At 35.7% G+C, this 15,887-nt stretch overlaps 3 protein-coding genes across 3 annotated transcripts in view; all 3 read right to left on the reverse strand.

Annotated features, from left to right (window-relative positions):
• Window positions 1-5,179, reverse strand: part of LOC132055525 (CRM-domain containing factor CFM3, chloroplastic/mitochondrial-like) — a 20,700-nt gene extending 15,521 nt beyond the window's left edge. The window contains exon 1 of the mRNA XM_059447396.1: window positions 4,978-5,179. The gene's annotated coding sequence lies outside the window, so the exon portion shown is untranslated. The remainder of the gene's footprint in view (window positions 1-4,977) is intronic.
• Window positions 1,559-4,966, reverse strand: LOC132055524 (chloroplastic group IIA intron splicing facilitator CRS1, chloroplastic-like). Its single transcript, XM_059447395.1, has 4 exons — window positions 4,793-4,966; window positions 3,748-4,098; window positions 2,123-2,203; window positions 1,559-1,714 (listed from the first exon to the last, which is right to left on the reverse strand). Exons 1-4 carry the CDS (start codon window positions 4,808-4,810, stop codon window positions 1,586-1,588), a joined length of 579 nt encoding a protein of 192 aa, XP_059303378.1. The 5' UTR covers window positions 4,811-4,966; the 3' UTR covers window positions 1,559-1,585.
• A 1,973-nt stretch (window positions 5,180-7,152) lies between the features above and the next one.
• LOC132055526 (synaptotagmin-4) lies at window positions 7,153-14,624 on the reverse strand. Its single transcript, XM_059447398.1, has 14 exons — window positions 14,060-14,624; window positions 13,372-13,446; window positions 13,165-13,272; window positions 12,516-12,548; window positions 12,329-12,418; window positions 11,478-11,603; window positions 11,082-11,225; window positions 10,522-10,941; window positions 10,233-10,367; window positions 9,293-9,517; window positions 8,851-9,126; window positions 8,550-8,678; window positions 8,119-8,424; window positions 7,153-7,637 (listed from the first exon to the last, which is right to left on the reverse strand). The coding sequence occupies exons 1-14, from the start codon at window positions 14,249-14,251 to the stop codon at window positions 7,410-7,412; spliced, it is 2,487 nt and encodes an 828-aa protein (XP_059303381.1). The 5' UTR covers window positions 14,252-14,624; the 3' UTR covers window positions 7,153-7,409.
• Between the last annotated feature and the right edge of the window lie 1,263 nt (window positions 14,625-15,887).

Consider the following 15,887-nt stretch of genomic DNA (forward strand, 5'->3'; position numbering starts at 1 on the left):
TATATCCTAAGACATTTTTACGCATAATACAAGAAACTATAGCTATTAAAACAAAAGGGTAATAACAGATAGGGTTGTTCAAAACCGAACCGCAACCAATAACCCAACCGCAAAATAGGTTTATTGGTTTATTGGTATCGGGTAATTGGATTAACGGATGGGGAATGGTTTGGAATTTTATAGTTAACGGCTTAACGGTGCGGGGGACGGTTTCCTCATTTTTCTTATCGGTTTAGCCGTTAACCCGTTAAGAATAATTAAATTATAAATATATCCCTATGTATATAAAGTCCTAAAGATTAGAGATACTAATCTTTGAGCCTAAAACTCATTTTTCTTCCCGCAACATGGTAGCAGTTTCTCATTTTCCTTATTGCTTTTGCTTGTTGTTTGTTTCTTATTATCTCATGTTACCAACTAGAATCATTCAAAACATTTTTACTTTCCTTGGATGTTTCTTCCCTTTTCTATGGTGAAGATAAGAACGAGATAGAATTACTAGTGGTTGTTTGAAAGAAATAAGTTTCTTATGGACATTGACACACTCTAGTATGAAAATCTATACTTAATGCGCACGAGTTGTTTATTTAATAACGATACTTTTTTAGTGAAAATTTAATTCGTATTTTATAATTTAAAATCATGTGTCCCAAGAATACCCATCATGAGTAATACATCGATTTAAATCTTGCGATGTGAAGCAAATAGGGTCAAATGTGAGTGTGCAACCTATACGCTATCAATATTGAGCCTTTTGTGTTTTGATAATTTTGTATTGATGCAATAGTCCGAGCAATAGAAGGAAAAAAAATCTCATATACCTTATTGATGAACCGATAAACCGACCGCTAACCGACCGTTAACCTATTAAATCCACACCGAACCAACCGATATCTTATTGGTTGGTTGGACGAGATATTTAAAAACCGATATCCTATAAGCCGAACCGTTGAGCACAATTATCCAGCTGAACCGCCCGATAAGCACCCCTAATAACAGATTATACATTGAAAAAGGATAGAAAATTCTCTAATAATTGCAGGAAAAAAACATGAAAGAGAGAAATACCGTTAATTTTCTTAAAAATCGACTCAAACCGAACCAAACCGACTATAACAAAACCGATGGATATGTATTATATTTGGTTTTGGTTTGGTTCTAATAATTCTAAAAACCAACTAGATTGGTTTGATTTTGGTTTTAACCCAGAACCGATCCAAACCGACCCATGAACACCCCTAGCCAGCAAATACTCGAAGAACTTGAGCGTGTCTTTTTTTTTTATGACATGGGAACCCGCAGCGGCTACCCTTCGGGTACGCATAGGGTAAAGTCAGCTCCTGTGCAATAGCTCGCAAACCACACAGAAGAGGTAACTCGCACTAGGCAAGCCTCGTGCGACGAGCTCGACCCGGAGCGCAAATCCGTGTCGTAGGCGGGGGTTTCAAACCTGAGACCTCCATTATGAAAGCCCCATGCTCAACCAACCGAGCCACCCTTGCGGGTAGAATTTGAGCGTGTCTTTACAGTAGGTTTAACACCTCAATAGACTAGCCTTTGATATAATGCAGCTCCTCATAAACAATTAGCCATGAAATGTTGTTATCCTTTCATCATCCTCATCAATTGAGTATTCTGAATCTTCGTCATTTGCCCATTCGGAATCTTCATCCTCATCATCATCAGACTCCAGATATGAAGTTTCATCTTCACTCTGCACACCGAATGAAAATATAGTTAATATAAATATTTCACTATCGTGCCGATGGTCTAATGGAAACAGTCTCCCTTCCTCCCATCCTCCCAAGGTAGGGGTAAGGTCTGCGTTCATTATACCCTCCTCAGACTCCACTTTGTGGCATTGTTGCTGTTGTATAAATATTTCACTATCTTTCTATATTGATCTTTTCGTTTAATTAAGTATCTGCTAATTTATCTTTTCCCGGAAGTACAAAAAATCACCCTTCCCTCCTCCTCTGGGACCCCTTTCCCCCTTCACCGCAAGGAACTATTAACAACTAGGACAAGAGGAAGCCCAGCAAAGTCGTAGTTAAAGACAGTTCACCACTCTAGTAAAAGAAGCCTTACCTAGACAGCCCCAAAAAAACTGTTGTACACTCACTTGTGAAAATCCTGAGACACGATTGAACTGACCAAGCTCCTCCAAATTGCTAGTATTTATGTCCGCATTACCAAAATCACTCTATGGACAGACAAGAAGAAGAAGATAATACAGTCATCTAACATGTACAGAGAGTTAAAATATGCACTTAGAACTTCAAAAATAACGGTGAACATGGTGTAGCCACAAATATGCTTCACATTACAATAACAAATTTAACTCAGAGAGCAACCTCAGGTTTTTCCACCATCTATTTTTGGCTTCACCTCTCTTGAAGAAGAGGCAACTAGTATAGATAGTTCTCAACAAATATCTCAATGTTTTTTGTTCTTAAATAAGGAATAATTGTCCCACTGATAGACAAAGTAAAACTGGGAAAAGATGAACTTGGCTTACCAATGTTACAAAAACCCACTTAGTACAAACAATTTGGGTTTTAAAAAGAACCACATTTTTGTGCAGGTTCTCCACTTTTATATACCAGGTCCCACGACATCAATAAATTCTTACTTTATCCAGAGAATGAAAAGGAAATTTCTCTGCTCTTAGATGTGATCGTTCTCCAGGTATTATGGTTTACAGAGATCAGATACGTACCCCTTTGCTGCATCTCTATGAGATTCTGACTGAATAATGTAAATAAATCTGAGTTTAGTCAACTTCTACACACTAGGGTTTGGTCTTCTAAAAGATGGCAATCTTAAATTAGGAACATTTGTTTCATCTATAATATTCAGAAATATATTTCTCTGTAAAAACTATAATATGGCGTTTATAGGACATCAATTTTAGAAAAAAGAATATAGCTGGTTTCAAGAATATCTTCAACAATGCAAGATTTGGCCTTTGAATGAATAACAACAACAACAACATGCCCAGTATAATCCCACCAGGTGGGAGTCCGGGGAGGGTAGAGTGTACCTTCGCAGAACCTTACCAACCTTTTGACGGGTAGAGAGGCTGTTTCGAAAGACCCCCGGCTCAAAGAGAGACGAAAAAGCATCAGGAATAATAAACAGTAATAATAAGCAGTAATAGCATCAAGATAATACGACAAATAACATAGTAAACGATATAATCGGAGTACAAGCAAAGACAAGGACCTACCAGGCCTTTGAATGAATAATATATTAATATTCTGATCTCACTTAAATTTAGTTCTCTATGCTCTGTAGCCGATACTTGAAAGATGCGAGGATAGATTATGCACTTATAAGAACAGATCCAGTTAATTTTTTTAAAAGCTAACTGAAAGATTTACAAACTTCAGGGAAAATTTCATAGGAACAGCCGGAATCTGCAGCATGAAGTAGAAATCTAAGGCATGTGAAAAATTCTATAGCTCATCTGTTGACACTTTCTCATAGTTAGATAGTATAAATACACCTAGATTGCACCAAACTTTCTTCTCAAAATCATAAAAGGAAATTGAATGAATTTCAGACAAGACGAACATTGCAACAGAATTCTAAGATCAAACATAATAAAAACAATGCTTTATCTTCTTTTTTTAGAATGGTAACATAAAAAATGCTTTAGCTTGTAAAAAACTAATGCGCGAAACTTTTAGAAGTGCTATAAGTAAAAAATGTGCTTTTCAACTAGAAGTGAAAAAATATACTTACAATCCCAAGTTTATGTTCAAGCCGTTTAACTACTCGGGCGGTCTTAGCTCTAGCCGCTTCATTTAACACCCTTTCATGTTCTTCGGCAGCTACTTCTCTCCCCCACCGAGCTTGAGCCTCATAAAATTCTGCTGAAGTACCGGCAACAGCATGGCCTTCAATAGCCAACAGTGCTGCTGTGGCTACTTCAGCAAGCCCAGTCAGCTTTTTCTCTTCATCATCTTGCATCTGTTTTGTTATCTCCAGCCTTTCTGCTAAAGCAGCTGCAACACTAGGCGGGAGGAAATCCTTTCCTCTATAAATGATTAAGTAATATTTGTTTCTTAGAAGGGGAACTCCCCCAGTTAATATCTGTCATGCAGCCCACATGTTAGCAATAAAACTCGACATATCTCCAATTCAAGGGCATGCAATCAATATGTGCCATTCGTGAGGTTATAACCCCCCCGGGAATGGGAAGGATCCTAATGCACCATCAAACAGTTTAATAATGGTGATAACTGAAACTTATTAGCGTAAAAAGCTTACAATGAGTCCCAAGATCACATATGATGCATAACATGAATACTTCAGGCGATTTTTCTTTTGAGCAGTCAACTTAATGGTTAAATAAAGCATTTTAGAAGTGGCAGAATGAAAAACCAAAGATGTCTCTCAAATTTTAAGATATTCTCTGATTTTCTTGTCTTGAAATTCATATAAGCAGAATTAACTTTTACTTCTTTTTAGAACTAAAACAGCACCTGCAGAAGGAGAGAAGAAGAGACCACAGGAACCAATATTTCCATCTCAAAGGTGGAATAATGAGCTATGACAAGTTGAGCTATCAAGGACTCCTTAACATTATTTAGTTTTAGACAAGAAACTTCTGATATGACTAACAACCTTAACATCATCAAATTAAAGATGAAACTGCAATTCTCTGCAAGGAAGATAAATAGTACCCACTACCCAGTACTCCCAATTCAAATGGCATTGCACAAAGACTCGAAGAAGGGATGTCCTAAACAGAAGGGATATAATCATATCAAACATTCTAACAAACCTTTAACTCATCAGCCATGAGCTTGTTGTTTGTGTTCTGAATACCACGTTTGTCTGCAATTTTCACAACTAAGCTTTTCTCCCAAAGCTTGATTATAGCAGCAGCTAGCCCTTGATGATTCCTATTTCTCCCTAAAAGGCATACCAGTAAGACAACCCGTGTTTTTCATGCTAACAATTACCCACCGCTTGGTATTGTATAGTATTGTACTTATAAAAAAATGGATCTTGGGCCTAACTCAACCCCAAAAGCTAGTTCATGAGGGGAGGATTGCCCAAGTCCATATAAGGAATCCAAACACCCATCCCACAACCGATGTGGGAGAATCAACAACCCCTGCACGCCCAAGACTGGACATCTGGAGCGTGGACAATGTAAAAACACTAGATGATCATACTATCATGGATAGGTAACCAATTGAACTAACCTCAACAATCTCGTGGGCATTCTTCATATCATTAGCCAAAACCTCATGAAACAAAACTTAAGCCTAACCAACTCATTCTTCCTCCACGAATAATGAATCTTTTCCAACACAGCACCAGTAACCCCAGCCTTAGGTACATTAATCCTTTCTCTCAAAGTCATACCATTCCTCCTTAATCTCCTCATCCTCGATCGTCAATTCAGCTAATGTCGGTGCCTTAACCGCCCTTCTCTTCTCCTCCTTCATATTCCGTTCCCACGGTAACAATGTATTATCTCCTTCATCGTCACTCTCTTCCAATATCGTATCCGGTCTAACCCAAACCCTATTCAATACATGCCCTAAGTTCTCCTTTTCTCCAGTGCACAACACTCTCAAATCCAATTTCAAATTCTCCTCTTCTTCTAAACCTAATCGTAAGTTTCTGAACCTCAGTACTATCCTATCAAAAGCAGTGGTCCCTACTCTAGTGTTTTCATCAAAATATCTAGAATCGAGGGTTCTAGAATTCGAATGCTTCTATCTTACAAGGGTAGAATTGTAATTTGAGTCTCTGTTACGCTGTTTCCGGTAATTGCTGTTGGTTCGGATATTGCAGGCAGTGAATGATGACAAGGGAAACAAAGAATGGAGGTTGAATTTTTGAAAAGGAAGAGAATATATATGGTTAGCAATTCTGTGAATTTCGCTCTTGACAAGTCCATTTTGTTATTTAATTCAACTTCTATGTTGTTGTTTGTAATGGATTCGTATTTATAGGTTAGCCTCCGAATTGTAATGACCCGACCCGAGTGTTTCTTCCTCATCCAAGTCGGGTAATTTTCGACCTTTGAAAACTTACTGAAACAACAACAATAACATACCTAGTATATTCCCACAAGGTGGGGTCTGGAGGATAGAGTATACACAGACCTTATTCCTATCTTGGAAGGTAGGAAGACTGTTTCCGATAGAACCTCGCAACTTTAAAAAACTTATTGCATTTTAAGAATTTTTTTGAAAAACATTTCATTTTTTGAAAGAAAAAAAAATGTTCAAATACTGAAAATCATTAAAGTTTTCTCGGACAAAAAACAGAAGGCATTTCTGAAATTACATTCACGTAGCCATATTTTTTATTTACGTCTGCATAGCCACTTTTTCACGGTATACAACATTATACAACAATATTCAACTTTATACACTTACTATAGACAATGTATCAACCTTGTATAAAAGTGTATAATAATGTATAAGAGGTGTTTATACACATTTTTACACTAGTATACAATATTATACAAACTTCTATTTTGATTTTAGTTCCTGAAACGTCACCCTACTAGCACGTATCCATGGCTCCAGCTCCGCCCTTACCTCCTGCGACACTCCACCAACATCGTGAAACAAGAAATGAGAGCAGGAAAAACCAGGCGGGGTTTTGGGGTGGGGTGGGGGCGTGGGTAGGGTTAGCTCGAGTAAAAATATAAACATGGGCTAAAACAGGTCATCAGTTTGCTCCTAATTGGCATAGAGTGTAAAAGTCCCAATTCAGTAAGTCATTAGGGTATAATAAGAAAAAGAAACAAGAATACAACGGAAACACACCAAATTGGTTGTTCCAAACGATAGACATTTTCATCTTACATGAGGATGGAACAATCGAAACAAAATTGTATTTAAAGAAACAATACAATACAATAAAGAGTAACACGTGACAACCATCCACACAGGGGTTAGTAAATTATTTTTCCGAGGTATAGACGTCTAAAATGCCCTTGTATAACGAGTATGAACTAAACAGTAGTAGTATAATTCAATTAGCTCTTCTCTTCTCTGTTAAAATAAATATATGTGGAAAGAAAAAAGATAACTAGATATCCGGAATAGAATAAAAAGTAAGTTGAGCATCCACTGAAATATATGTAGGAAGAAAAAATTGTACTATAGTGACTCCTTGTAATACAAACGTAACGTATTTCATCCAAAAGAGAAACTGATTTTTCAATGTCTTTGCATTACAATTACAAAACGTTAACCTGCTGTTCTATTATGGGAAGCATGAATGTATTTTCTTCCAGTTAATATACACGATTGATCAATTATACAGCTTGAAAATTTCAACAAGATGATTACAGAGGCCTATTACCTATCTAGTGGGAGAATCGAATATTAACAAACAAATAAAAGATACCAATGAGGTTTGCAGTTTGTTCAATGCATAGTAGTTCTTCTATCCAAAGCCAAGGAAGGTGATGAATTAATAATTTCCTGGCCAAGTTCATTTATCTTGTTGAGCAAAAGTGTTTGTTCAGTCTCAAGCTTGACCATAAACTCGTCTTGTGTTTCATGTAGGCTTTCCATTTCATGCAATGATGCTGAAAGTCCTTCGAGATCATCGCCTTCTATTAAAGACTGGAACTTGATCATCATTTGCTTCATCTGATAGAATTAATCCATCATCAAGATGACAGGTACAGTTGATCAAAGGTAACATGTAAGCAAATGATTGAAGAATTTGAGGGTGTGTTTGGGATAATGTTAAATGACTTATTTATTGGAAAAATGTCTTCCGGCGTTTGGTTGGAGAGTGGAAAACATTTTTCTTAAGAAAACATTTATGAAAGATTGATAATATATTAGTAAACTGGATAGTATTTGATGAAATAATTGAGTATCAGACATTGATAATAATGTCCAAGAGTTGGCCAAAACAATGATACGCAGCTAAGAGCTAAAATAATTGTGAAGAAAAATGATTTCTGCCCAGAAGAGGGATAAGTTACCTTTCCTCTTTTGGTGGAAAATATTTTCTGATACCCAAAAGAAAACATTTTCCAAAAAATAATTTCCGTCAATACCAAACACACTCATAGTGTAAAGTGATCTAACACAATATAATGACATAAGTAGCTGCTTTTACCTGGTTAGAAATTTGGCGGCGTGCTTTGGTTACTGAGGACTCAGAATCCAGGCTTGATTTTTTTTCCAGATCGGGTACTTTGCGTGTGATCTGAATATGGATCTCTCCCTTCTTTACATTTTGAAGGGGTATCCACTTGTCAAACATTTGATTTGGCGGCAACCTCTGGTACTCAACAACACAATCACCTATACTTGATGTTGGTAGTAAATGGTTGTGGTCCTTAACATGCAACTCCAGGGGACTCCCATCATCAGGAAATTCTAACGTCTGGTGCCACTGAGGACTCAAAGTTTTATACATAACCTGCGAAGAATCCAGGATGGATAGAAAATGACAAAAAGATCTTGAGCATGAGACTGTCAATTTAGCACATATATATTTCTAATAGTATCAGTAGTCTGCAATTAATTTATTTCTAAACTCTTTACCTTAGTTCTTCTCTTCAAGTTCCCATATTGTACCCTCACATAAGGATCACTGGTTCCTCGGAGATCAGCAGCAACAAGGTCTTTTGCCTCAATGAGAGCAAGTTCAACCCAACCATTTGAAGTTAAACCCTAAGAAAACCAAAGATAGAAAGAAAGTGGAATGAAAATCAAGAACATGAGCATGTAAGTGCCATAGTTTTCCTTTCTCTAGCACACAGTGCTTACTTTCGGATATTCTTTTGTTTAAAATTAATCTGAAATTCCTCTTCGAAGTTCGAACAATAGCTATGGTAGAGAATACCTTGGATCCTTCATAGTCCTCAACTTTGACTGCTTCAATGTGGAGCCGCAATTCTCCAGAATTCACTTTTTCAAGAGGAATCCACACATCCCTTAGGGAACCTTCTGTAAGTCCTTCTAAGTTTACTCGTGCACTACCAATGTTCTCGTCTCCAAACATCTCCTCAATGAAGCATTTTATCTTCAGATATTCACCGCCACCTATTTCATCAAACTCAAACTTCTGATTCCAGATAGGATCTGAAGTATGTGGAACAGTTCTCGATCTTTTGAGAGCCTGCGAAAAAGTTTTAAGGATCACTACAAATTCGCTCAAGCTCCCTTGTATTGTAATATTGAAAAGTTAATTTAAAAAAGCTTCTAGCATTCCATTTCTAAACCAATTCATAAAAGTCAACAATGATAGACATATATGGGATTTTTGTTCTGGAGATATGATATACCTTTCCATACTGGAATTTCACATAACAGCCAGAACCAGGCTTTCCAAATTTATCTTTTGACGGAAGATCTTTTCCTTCAACTATTGTCACATAGATTTTTCTTCCTGTTCTAGGTAGAAAACTTGATGTGCCGTTGAGTGAAGGCTGAGAGCTGATAGGCAAACCATTTGAGCTATGTGAACCATCAGCAAATTGCCATTCCTTTAAGACGAGTTTCACTGTCAACTGAAACAATCATTTAAAACAAAGAAATTAGTACTACAACTTCGTACCTACACCAAATAAAAACACAAGAATGAATATCACTTTGTTTTTCATTTCAATCCTTCTAATTCAGGTGGAGCATATCCTAATAAGGTAGTCTCACGCGTGAAAAAGAAGTTGTTCAGTAGAAGCAGGACAAAAAACTAGTTATGTGGTACATATTAACTAACCTACAAATTGTAATTGGTTGAAGAAAAACAGTTAGAAGGGACATAATCAAAGCATTAACTATAGAATGAAACCCTTTATGAAACTAGACTTGTGAAGGTCCTTGTGGAAAGAGGAAAAAAAAGGGCAAGGACTATTTTTGAATTGATTTGAACAAAATGCAAGAAGGCTTGTATAGGAGTTGAGAGTACATGAAAAGGAAACTTTACACTAAATAAAATACGGAATCTATTTCCTTATATTGTTAATTACCAGGATAAAACTTCCCATATTTTACACTATGAGAGTCTACCTCTGATGATCAAAAGGAATCTATGATACCACGAATGGGTGCAAATTGAGCAAAACCATACTATGATGATAAGAATGTGAATAAAACCTTCTTTTTTGTGTGTGTGCGCGCATTATCATTATCAACTACACGATGTGGAAGCTCAAACGAAGACAAAGTATGGTAATTATAGAGGCGCAACTTTAATAAGACCATAGTTTAAAACTAGATTCTTACCTCCCCTGAATTAATTCCCTCAAATGGAACCTTCATTTCAATTTCTTTACCACAAAAGTCAGCACGCCCCGCTATTGCAGTGGAGTCAGCTCCCGTCGCCCAAAATATTGTTGAATCATCTGTAACATATCTCATCTGTTTCATAAAGCCACATCATGTGACAAATGTCACTACAGAGTGTTAGAGAACTAATAACTCTTTAAGCCCGTAAAATGAGTGAACAGACAAAATATTGCAGTAAGGCTCGCCCCTTTCTAAGATGGTAGCATACGAATCTACACATATTCACCTTTATTTCACAGCTTGTCAGAGAGTCATATTTTACACTACCAGGAGTGCATTCAAATAAATTGAACTTAATTGTTCCTGCATCCTCGTGTAGAGTCATATTGAATTTTGAGTCCCATCTAGGGCAGGATCCTGGTTTGACATCTGTCCTCCTGGTTAATTCTTCAACTTCAACCTCAACAAACGTCCGCAAATCCTTGTAATCATTAGAATTCTCCATATAATTATCTGTAGTTGAGCTCTGTTGTTTCCTAGAAGGGACAGTCCTTAAATTACTCCTTGACAATTTGCTGGCAGATATCACAGTGACCGAAAGTACACCGGCGACAGCCCTTTTGAATAAATTCACCGCGGGCAAAGAAAAACAATTACGACGAGGTTCAACCATCCTCTTAGCTAAGGAGTCATTAACAAGTTTAACCTGTGTAATAAAATAAGCAAAATAATGAAGAAATTAGTAACGAATCAGAATGCTACTGTAAGCTGAAGCCAGAGAGAAAGGTCAATAACATAGAAGCACAAAATTCTACTGATGGTAATATAGTAAATTCAGTCACACACCAGCCATGCAGAAACACCTGGCAGCTCAGTTGCTGGAAGGGATTGGCTTCCACCACTTCCAAACGCAACACCTATCCTAACATCCGGGGACGTCACGAATGAGTATAAAAATGCTCTTCCATCTAGAACTGGCACTAACCGGAGCTGAAAAAGTTGGATTAAAGAACTGTCAAGTTAACCATCTTAAGTAAATTATTGTGCAGCAGAGCTGTTTGAGCAAAGCTGCCCACTTCAGTCCTAAATCCGGGTGTAGAAGGTAAACATTTATTGTATAGTTGGAAGCTTATGTGAACCATAAATACCAATAAAAAATAACTAATGAAATGCTTGCACCAAGATCATTCTTCTAGTTACTTTCATGTTTTCCAAGAGGCTGAAAAGGTAAATTGTACATACATCACCATTGATGTGGATACTGTTAATAACTATCCGAGCGGTCCCCATTAATGGCATTCCCAACTTGGCAAGCAACATGATACTTATATCGGTAGTGTCCCAGTCAAAACCAAGATGCGCAATTCGCTGTCCACGAAAGTAATAGTTAGAATACAGATCTTCTCCATTTTTAATACAAAGTAAAGAAAAGACAAGTTTATGATTATAAATTAAAAGCTCAAAACAAGAACTATGCCAAACACCGACGGTATATTCTAACGGTCAACAACAACATACCCAGTGTAAATCCCATAAGTGGGGTCTAAAAATCCAGCAATCAATGAAACTGAAATGGAGATCATGCAGACCAGGTTTTAAATCCAGCGGAGGTAAAAAAACTAAGTAGTTGATTTTTTCCAACTGTCTAAACTTTGGAGGGAAGAGTTACCTGAGTCGGCTAATATACCAAGCAAGTGGGGCCTTTGCTTTAGGCCCCTCAAAATTTGAGGCCTCGAAAGATATATGTAATTACTTTTGGTTTTCTATTTAGTAGTAAAAAGTTGAGATCAACGGACCATGAGAATTTGAAAATATAATAGTCACTCTAATGACAGCTTAGATTTCTTTTAGGAATTAAAAGTGCTAAAAGAATTGTGCAAATAGAAGATGATACTCTAATTAATTACTCGATCAGATAAAAACAGATGGTTAGAGTTCAAACCATGATTATGGTGGGAAGGATACGTGCTATGCCGGGATTATGATTACGTACAACCTTTACATCTATCCCTGGTTGTTCAGCCATTAAGCTAAGTAAAAACTTTTTTTAAAACCCATTAATTACCAAACAAGGTACTCAAAAGGAACCAAACCTGATCATTGGAAGTTGACCAGCGTATCCCACGAAGCCCTAAAAGTGGAGGTTTAGAACCAAGTGAAAATTCTTGTAATTCAATCTTTTCCTACAATTATGATCAAATCTGCTATCAGTTCTTGTAAATTTAGGCAAAATTTAGTAATTCCAGCACCAACTATGAAGGGGTGGACAAGAAAACTCACAATCAACTTCGGTCTTCGTTGTTTCAAGCGTCTCTGTGTCATAACAATTAAAAGAGAAAAAAAGGGAAATTATTTAGATAACATAACAGGAACTTGAATTTGTGTCAAAAGAAAAGCAGTGTCATTATAAAGCATCACATATGCATTATATTTCCAATCCTTTGAAACATAAGTAAAAGATTAAAGCACAGAAAGCATTTCTCAGTTATCAAAAAAAAAAATTAAAGCACATCAAGCATAAGCATAAATCACACATGAAGCCGTACACACATCAATCTTGTTGAATCAATCAACTATATGCATCATGCAGATGCGTCAATCACAAGTTAACTGGTGGATCAATCTTGTACTTCAGGAAGAAAAAACAAAGTTAAGCTTCTATCTACACTAAGGGGCAGCAAATTGGAATCCTTTACTGGTTTTCTTCTAATTTCCAATAACGATCAACTGAAATGGTGGAATTTATCCTAAAGTTGAAGAGGATATCTGACTCAAAGTTGAAGAGGACATCTGACTCACTAGACACCTAATATTTATCCTATCCACTAGTTCCATCAAACACTCAACTTTCAGGTAAGATTCTGCTGCTTGTTGAGCAAAATGCAAGTACCTGCACGTACAGAGAGAGATAGAGAACAAAGAAATTTACCTCGACAATAGAAGAGAACCTCAAAGAAAGCCTCGGGCTAATATAATTAGGCCAAACTTCAATTAATAGCTTATTCAGCCACTCACACTGCTCCAAAGGTGTTGTTGGCTGTAAAAGAAAGAGCAAAATGGGAGTAACGGATTAACCCCAACTTGTCCGGAGAACAGTGAAAAAAAATAAAAGCAAGGAAAATGAGACAGAAATTACTGATGTCTCTAGCAACACTTGCATCCATTTCTTATTCAAGTCTTCTGCAAGAAGTTTGCGCTGGTAACTTCCATACTGCAAATCGAAAGGTTGGTGTTTGATTAGAGCCTTAATATATACCTTTGTCTCTATCCAAAACATAAAAGGACACAAATTCTGGGAAAGAAAGGGACACCAGACTATACCTGGCTTGATAAACATTAACTAATTAAAGCTATCACAATACCAACAGCAAAGATCAGTTTTTTCATATTGAAGAAAGACACTTGATAAAGTTTCACTACAATAGTGATCTTGCACTCATTGATTTAGGGCCCGCTTGGCCATGCAATTTGGGTAAGTTTTGTTAGTTTTAACAAATTATGGGGTTTTCATGTTTATAAGAAAAAGTACACCTTTTGAAATCCAAATTTCTATGTCCAAACAAAATTTCAACTTCAATTTAACCTCTACCCAAATCAAGTAATTTCAAATCATGATTTCAAGTTCATATCCAAACGTCTACTTAGAAATAAACAAGAAAAAAAAACTTGCTTGTCGGTGGAGACATCAAAGTACAAAACAAACAGATGACATCAGAAGAAAAAAAACAACATAAGATCAAGCAATATGTCACCAGAAACAAATAAAAATATAATCTTTCATGCCATATAGATCCAAAAGATCAATATAAAAGTAAAACTGTTACCTGAAAAACTGCCCAGATAGCCACAGCAAGAGGAACCCAATTAGTGAGAGAGAAAAACCACTTCTCTATACCCCAAACAACTAAAAATACAGGAATTACAACTGGAAGAAATGGCTTATCAGCAATCAACTGATTCAAGAAATCCAAAACTTCCCTCACATCCAAAGAACTTGCTCTCTTTTTCTTCACCATCTAAAAAATGCAACTAACTACAGTATCCAAATTCTCAACGCTTGGTCAACTTTAACTTTCTGTAGCATTCCCAAAAAACCCAAATATTTAAAGACTCTGTCTTTTTCACTTCTTCTTTGTTCAAGAATTTAACAAAAGGAGAAAACGGAAAGACCCACAGAAACAGAGAGATGACAATTTTTTCTTTATTTTCTTCGAAATATAAGAAAGGACAAGAATATAGTATGTCCCTATTGATCCGTTAAGGGAATTAAGAGAGACGGCTATTAAGACTTGGCAAATTTTGCGACTTTTTGCTTCACTGTCCAAAATGGAGAGCTGGAAGATTGGAAGCCAAGAAGAAAAGTCCAAGTCAACTTAGCCTCCTAGGCATGCTATAGTACTTCAACATGTTTAGATTTTACTATTATATCAATGTCAGCTTCCGTCTCTTCAGGTAATTTATGTGAGAATCATTTTTTTTTAATCCTTATCAAAAATAAATGATTCTTTGGTGGTTTGGAAAAATGTTTCTTTTATGAAATAATTTTAGCACATAAATATTCAAGATTTATTTTAAATCATAAATTTCAAAAAAATTTATTCTTTCTTAAACTATAAATTGAAACGGATTGAGTAGTATATTATGCTAGTTTAGAATGTAGGCAATGTCAGCTTTAGTTTAACTTGTCAGGTAATTTTGAGTGAGAATCAGAAGTGAGCTTTGCGTAAGTTTTTTTACCCTATATTTTGCTTATTAAGGATCAAGGTTTCTTCCCCTTTATATTACTCATCCGTCCCAATTTATGCCCTTTTTGATTTTAGTCTGTCCCAGAAAACATGACATTTTTTTTTATTTGATAATAATTTAATTTTAAATTTTATTTTTTACGCTTAACGAGATGATTTATAACCGTATAAATATTTTAAACTTATTTTAGACCAACAAATGCAAAAAAAAAAAATTATTTTTTAAACTCTATGCTGAGTCAAATTACGTCACATAAATTGAGACGCTGGGATTGCTGGTTTTTTTTAACCGGCCCTTTATTCAATTTATCCAACGAATTTAAAAGTATTACTCCATTTTGGGGTAATTTATTTGAAGAATACCCCCTTGGAAGTTGTAAATATTTATCTGCATCTGTTTTTTATATAGTAAATTATGCTACTTATCATGATTAAATAAAACATTAAGATTAGAATATGTATTATTAACAATAATTATTAATAATAGAGTAAGTTAAAACATGTGTGGTATATTCCTCATTGTATAATGATTACTAATACAAGGAAATAAGGTTATACTAGTTAACTTCAACATGCCCTTAGACATGTAGGTTAGCTATTAGGGCAAAATTTAAAGACCAGTCCAAAAAAGAGCAATCCGCGATATAAATTGTATATTATTGCTACCTTAAGGATCAAGGTTGATATTTAAATAATATTTATCCGTTATAGGTAAAAAAAAGATCATAAAATCTACTTTTTCATTTTTAATGTCCCAAATTCTAACTTAATCACACTTTGTATAATGAAGGAAAATCGTTTAATAATAATATATATATATATATATATATATATATATATATATATATATATAAAATATTTGCTTATTGTAATGGTATATTAAATGATCAAATATTTGGTCAAAGTC

This window comes from Lycium ferocissimum, chromosome 5 (genome assembly GCF_029784015.1).
Source record: "Lycium ferocissimum isolate CSIRO_LF1 chromosome 5, AGI_CSIRO_Lferr_CH_V1, whole genome shotgun sequence".
Classification (NCBI taxonomy): domain Eukaryota; kingdom Viridiplantae; phylum Streptophyta; class Magnoliopsida; order Solanales; family Solanaceae; genus Lycium; species Lycium ferocissimum.